Consider the following 7,411-nt stretch of genomic DNA (forward strand, 5'->3'; position numbering starts at 1 on the left):
CTGAAATTTCTATCTATCTAAGTAGGTACACTAAAATAGAATTTTTATCGAAATAGTGTGTATACTGCATGAAAATAGAGAAATAATATGAATACTGTACGAATAAAACAAAGAAGACGAAAATCGAGAAAATTATATGTACTCATATAAAGAATGCAAAAAACAAAAAAAACAATTTATGCACAAGTTAAAAAACAAAATCATAAAGAGAAAAACTTACCTCGGTGTATTAGAGTCACTACACAAACGTTACTGCTAAGAAAAGCACAATGAGTGCAATACCCATGTGCATCCTATTTTATATTGTAGCTTCATTGACGTCACATGCATCTATAATTACACATTCTCCAGTTTATTCTTGAAAGTCATGTTGGTTCTTGAATAATTATGTCATGCTACATACTTAGTACAGTAACAATGCGGTAACGGAAATTCCAATTGCATGTGAAATGCAGTCGATGTTAATAATTATAGATAAAAATGGAATTCTCGACAATAATGTGGTAATAACAGTAATTTTAATTTGTATATAAATTATATATTCAACCTTGGAAAATACCCATTCTGCATGCGTTGAGGTATTTTGAATATAATTTTTAGTAATAAATAAATTCATCGTTTGTCTTATAGATACTAATGGGGACTCCCTCGGAAAAATGAGGTATATTTGAATATAATTTTTAGTAAATGCATCGTTTCTCTGTAAATTGCAAATAATTTATATCTAGTAGGTACTTGTAGAGGATCATATTCTCAGCAGAAATATTTTTAATTTTTTTAAATATATCACCTATAATACACCTTCAATAACTTCTACTACTTCTAACTATACTCTTCATGTGTGTAAATTACTTTGGATAAAAAATGGCGAACGATATCTGAAACACAATGGTAGATAACATTATAAACGAAAGGTATATTTGCAAAAAGAAGAAGATTTGACACTGTGAAACAGAAGATTTGACAGTGGCAACTGCGACAAGATTTGACAGTTGTGGAAAAGAAGATTTTTGGTAGCTACATAATTTATCAAAATATTATGGAACAATGGCGGATGACTAGTGACGTCTAGCGGATAAAAGTTGAACTATAAGTCAGTAGATTCCTTCCACGGAGCGTTGGGGCGTGCAGCAAAAATATTATGGAACAATGGCGACTGATTAGTGACTACTAGTGGCGTCTAGCGGATAAAACTTGAACTAAAAGTTGATAGATTCCTTCCACGGAGCGTCGGGGCGTGTCACATCATCTGTCTCTCTCCCACACATTGATAAAACGCTCTCTCTCTAACACATTGGTTTCCCTATGTGGAACCATTCCGGCATTACTTATCTACTAGAGTAGCATCGGCAACAGTAGTAGTTCCAGGGACAGGCGTGGACAATGTGGTATTGGCTGTAGGGTTCGTCGTGTCTTGCGATGGCGTATACGGTTTCTTTCTTTTGCAGGCTTCTATGTATTTTTTCAATTTCTTCACTAGCACTTGTGAAGGAGTCGTATGAAACGCATTCTCGGACAATTCGTCTTTGGCCTCTATTAAGTACTTTGCGAAATTCCGGAAAGAGGTCAGAACTTTCATAGCCCGCTTCTCGTCGTTCTGCTCTAGCTTTTTCTTTTTGGACATGGAAATCCCAGATTTGCTCGCTGGGTTGGCCGTTGGGGAAGTCGATGATTCCATCTTAAATTACTGTACACGATTCACTTAACTGACTACTTTCGTCAATTGGCATATACATTTGATGCACTACACTTGATCTTTGCTCTTATATACTTATCTGCCGATAACAAATTTATGATTACTTGTTCAATAAGAGCCTGAAAGCCTCTTATTCTCAGCAGCAATAGCAGCAGACTGATTAGCATATGATGAGATCACGTATATATGGGAAAAGTACGCCGTGTGCAAAACGGGGCGTGGCGTGACTAAAAACTACTCTCATCCCGCGTGGATCGCAGGATGCGGTCGAATTCCATTCGAAAACATGACATCGGTTCCGTGTGTGATGAGGGTGTAGGTATCGAAATCTCCACCTGAGTGGAGGTTACCCGCTGCTATGCAACGCTCCATAGCAATTTCGATACCTACGTGTATCGTCTATCGATATACGGGAAATATCGTATACCATATACGGGAAATACGTTGTGGATACTCATTCTGTATATACGTAATATGTATATATGTAATAAACTAATATCAGTTGGAGCCACATCATAATTTCCAAAGGTAGGTACACTTTTAGATCCACCAGTATAAAATGTATCGATAGCTAATACACGATTATATAATTGTTGATATAATCCTCGGCAAAATTTCCAATACCTTCGAGATCTGCTCGTCGGACATCAGCACTAGATTTACTTTTGTCGTAAGCCTGATCGTGAGCTAATGCTATTTCGTCGTCTCGATCTATTGGTTCTTTCGACTTTACCTCACTACCGGGACCTAAATAATTATGGCCAAATAAATGAGGCATACTACAATATAATATCTCTTTATTGTGTTTATATAGTGATACATGTTTACATATTCTATAAATAGACATGATTAAATATACTCGATATCATGATCCGGAATAACCTTGTAATCACGCAGCAACTCGATGTATGCTAATGGATGTGGCTTTTTTATAGTCTTGTAAAAATGGAGCTTTTATCCATGAATATCTCATCATAGGTTGGCGAAAGGGCTCAGTATCAGGTATCAGCTTAATATTAGCTGTTATTATTTCTGGCGTTCGGGCAATGGTACTTGTATCTAAATATTTTACATTAGCGGGACACGGATCTTCACCTAATAACAATTTTACTGTATCATGAGCTGATTGTTCCACCTGTGCTTCATTCCATAATATAATTCGTCGAAAGACACATGACTGTAACGGAAAGTTTTCATTTCTATTCCAGTTTTTGGCGTGTCCAACATTAATATAGAATGCAGTAATCATATCAGCAAAAAATGATTTTCCCGACCCAGCTGGACCTATAAGTTCTAATGTATTTACCTTTGGTCTTACTTTTTCACAAATATCATATACATCCTTCATGAATTGTTGACACATGTAGACCGATATCCCCTGTGCTATTGCAAAATCATGCATTTGATGTTCCAATAATTCTTTAATAATAGTAACAATGTCATCAATAGAATGATAGTAGTCATCCATTGACTGTTCAATAGCTTCCCACTGTACTTCCGTATTATCCTTATAAAATATTTGGAAATCTCTAAACTTCCACATTGATACCCGTTTTCTAATAGAACGTAATACATGCCTAAATTTTGGATTATCTAAGTCTACAAACCTGAATTGAGACCCTTGCCAAATGTTGCTATTCGTGATAGATTGCAATTGAACGCACGCATGAGCCATCATCATGGATTCTAGGTCCTCGTACCTGACTTTACTTGTAGTGAAGGCGCGTTTTTTAGTTGAGTTGCCAAGGAGTTTGCTAGCGTGTTCAGTTGGCTCATCTGCGCTACATTTAACGGGGCCTTTATTCTTCTGTGTGCAGTCCTCCACCGGTTCCTCCCATCTTGACAGGCCAGATAGTCCCTCGTCCGGTAAAAGTTTAATTCCACAAAGTCTGCGGTAGTAGGTAACTCTGCTTGATAGGTACTGAAGGAGTCTCCCGTTTGTACTGAGATACTGGAGGATACGGTACCAATCTGGCTCAAAGACCGCATCCAATTCAGAAGTCCGGCAAGCCCGTCAGTAGATAAGTAATGCCGAAATGGTTACACATAGGGAAACCAATGTGTTAGAGAGAGAGCGTTTTATCAATGTGTGGGAGAGAGACAGATGATGTGACACGCCCCGACGCTCCGTGGAAGGAATCTACTAACTTATAGTTCAACTTTTATCCGCTAGACGTCACTAGTAGTCACTAATCAGCCGCCATTGTTCCATAATATTTTTGCCGCATGTCCGACGTGTCGTCGAAGGAATCTACTGACTTATAGTTCAATTTTTATCCGCTAGACGTCACTAGTAGTCCTAGTCATCCGCCATTGTTCCATAATATTTTTATAAATTTTGTAGCTACCAAAAATCTTCTTTTCCGCAACTGTCAACTGTCAAGTCTTGTTGCAGTTGCCACTGTCAAATCTTCTGTTTCACAGTGTGTCAAATCTTCTTCTTTTTGCAAATATACCTTTTGTTTATAATATTATCTACCATTGTGTTTCAGATATCGTTCGCCATTTTTTATCCAAAGTAATTTACACACATGAAGAGTATAGTTAGAAAGTAGTAGAAGTTATTGAAGGTATTATATAAAAAATTAGTCAGCAACCATTTTAATTTTAATTGGTTGATTTGATATGGATTGGCCATTATTCTAAAAATAACATATATAAAATACCGCAAAAAACAAAAAGGTGCCGGGTCTAATGAAAGATGAAAACAACGGTAAAATTATGACACATTTTGTGGGGCTTCGAAGTAAAATGTATAGTTACAAGGTGCAGGGTGGGAAGATTGTTAAAAAATCTAAAGGAGTTAAATATAATGTTGTTAAAAATAAAATAAAATTTGAGGATTATGTTGAATGTTTGAAAATTTTTAAAGAAAAAACAGCAACACAACGCTGTATTAGATCGTATGCACATAACGTCTATTCTGTCGAACAAAGTAAAATTGGTTTAAGTCCGCATGATGATAAACGCTATTTAATTCCAAACAGTTTTGATACACCCCCGTGGGGTCACTACAGTATTTTAGAATAGGGTTGTTTTGTTATAGATGAACCCTCCAACGTTAACAACATTAGCTGTTAGAAAAGTTTGCGATACAATTATATCGGCAGCAGATTTCATGGAGCAATCCCCCCTACCATGGAAGTTAACCAAGATGATTGTCAAAAAATTTCCTTCATTTAAATGGCGTGCTATGTTAAAAAAAGCCGAAAAGGATCTTGAACCTTCATATAAAGGAATTCAATTTATTACATGTTCCAAAGAAATAGACCAACATTTAATTAACACTATATTAGGGAGATCAGATTGGGATTATGTTTTCGAAGACTATTCTAGCTATTGCCTATGGTCAAGTGGATATTGGCTACAGCAATATCGTCTTAACGTATGCAAAATATGTTTTTCTAAATTTAAATATACACTTAAAACTTTAAACAAATATATATTTGTTAGCTATGATCATTCTCACGAGATGTACGATGCTCATGATATAATTGAGGATGTATACCAAGAAAAAAAGTATTGGTGTCACAGCTGCTTTAAAAGAGTATTATTTGAATTAAAAGACGATGTGTCGTGTACTCGTGACTTGCATGAAATGCCAACACATACCCGATTTGATGATTCTGATATAGTCATCAGTAAAATAATTAACTTTTTTTTCGACAAACAAATTAAAAATATTTAAAAATTGTTCATCCTTATCCTAGTTTATATCTATATATTAAATATAAATTCTGTAATAGTTCTGTAAATGTATATTAAAAGTATCTGTAAATAAAAAGACTTTATTATAAAATATTCTTTATTTTCATTTATATTTTTCCAATAAAAATCTTCATTTAGACATTAATCATTCAAAGAATAAATTTACTTTGGATAATAAGGATTTCAGTTGTTTTATTAATCCATTATCAGGACAAGGGAAACCTAACATATTCCAGTTAAAAGTACCTTTTTCAACAACACTTCTTGTAAATTCATTAAACTTGTAATAAATGTTTTGCTTTATGAAATATATATGTCCATCAATGTAATTAAATGCTGATGTAATATCATTTGGTATTCCTGGAAAAACATCACTTATGCGTCCTCTAGGGATAATGTCTTTATCATTAAATTCAATAAATGAGCCATCAAAACAAATTTTTTTCCTGAATTTGTTTGAAATAAACCGTTAATACTTCTTGCGTTATTTACTTCAGGTACCATGTTATCTGTATGAATTCTTAAGCTAGGAAATGCTGCTGCATATATACGATTTCTGCTTACACCAATCAAATCTCCATTGGTGCTTTGAAAAACATGTGTCACGTTCGTAATTCCCCTTGGAAAATATCTTATAAATTGTTCAGCATTGGTAGGGATCTTTTCATTATTTAAGTCGTATTTCCATACCAGATCCTTACTTACTATATACATTCGGTATGTTGGAAATGATGGAGCGTATGCTAAAAATATTAAATCTGGATATTCCAATTCGCATACATTCGTTATTATATTTTGCTTTGATTTATTAGTACTAGCTGTTGTGGTTGTCGTACTCCTAGATCTTTCTGTTGTGGTTGTCTTTAAAGTTGGTACACTACTCCTAGTAACACCAGGTTGAGTTGAAATAGATGCGGATTTACTTTTAGGTCCATATAACTTTTCTAAGCCCCTTTTATCATCATCAGTTATGTGGGCAGGAAAGGTTTCGTAAAAGGGATACATTACAGCCTTCTTATCGCTACTGTGTGCTAAACCTAAAGCGTGACCAACTTCATGGAGAATAACTGCAAAGAAATTTGTTCGACCTTCTACTGTACAATTCAAACTGAAATCCCATGTTAGATTGCTATTCATATGAATTTCTATGCACCCAGATGTAGGTGGAAAATAAGAATGTGCTAATACACCACTTGTAAATTTAAAAGGACATTCGTCGTTACCCTGACAATTGTATCGAAAATAGTGCTGTTTTGGAACTACTGTTATAGTTATATCCGGCTTTGGATTTGGGATTCTTAGATAAGTAAACTTAAATTTTGATGCTTCTTCCCATATTTCAAATACTCTTTTAGTGACTGTCAAGGCTTCAGGGATTGCTTGAGGAAAATACCATTTTATATCAAATTTTTTCCATGCTGATTTTACAGCGTAAGCATTGTCTCCTTGGGTACATCGTGGTTTCTGCATTAACTCCATCGTTTCTTTATTTAATTTCCCATCCACCGGTAAATTATATCTTTCTTGAAACTGTTCTAGTGTTTCAGTAATATCAGTGTTGGCAGTTTCACTTGTGGTGATGTAACCATATTGTTCTAGCCATGACACTGCATTTGTCTCAGTAAAATTTCCACCTAGGCAAAAACTTATGCTAGTTGCGATGAGCAGAACAACTTTATTGATATGCATCTCGAATGATACTGAGTCAAATAAGAAAACATCACTGTGATATAAGTAAACCCCACCAGCCTGGGTCTTATATGATTGCGGTGTGTGCAGCAAAAATACTCCTCTTTTAATTTCTTTAGTTTCATAAAATAAAAAAATAGATATATATATATATTTTTACAAGCTTTATTAAATTCTTTCAAGATCATTAGCGATCCTATGTTTACAGAAAAATATAAGTTGCCCTAACGCTATATGTTGTAAAGTATATCCTTCCTGTGTAAATGCATACAATTTTTGAATGGCGCCTGAAAACGTATAATTTTCATTACTAAAACT

At 34.8% G+C, this 7,411-nt stretch overlaps 1 protein-coding gene across 1 annotated transcript; it reads right to left on the minus strand.

Annotated features, from left to right (window-relative positions):
• Positions 1-5,779: 5,779 nt before the first annotated feature.
• Positions 5,780-7,093, minus strand: LOC126890973 (matrix metalloproteinase-16-like). Its single transcript, XM_050660154.1, has one exon. It carries the CDS (start codon positions 7,091-7,093, stop codon positions 5,780-5,782), a length of 1,314 nt encoding a protein of 437 aa, XP_050516111.1.
• Positions 7,094-7,411: the final 318 nt, after the last annotated feature.

Source organism: Diabrotica virgifera, chromosome 9, assembly GCF_917563875.1.
Source record: "Diabrotica virgifera virgifera chromosome 9, PGI_DIABVI_V3a".
Classification (NCBI taxonomy): domain Eukaryota; kingdom Metazoa; phylum Arthropoda; class Insecta; order Coleoptera; family Chrysomelidae; genus Diabrotica; species Diabrotica virgifera.

Excerpts from the sequence above, each read along its gene's own strand:
- LOC126890973 (XM_050660154.1), bottom strand. The coding sequence starts at position 7,093 with ATGCATATCAATAAAGTTGTTCTGCTCATCGCAACTAGCATAAGTTTT.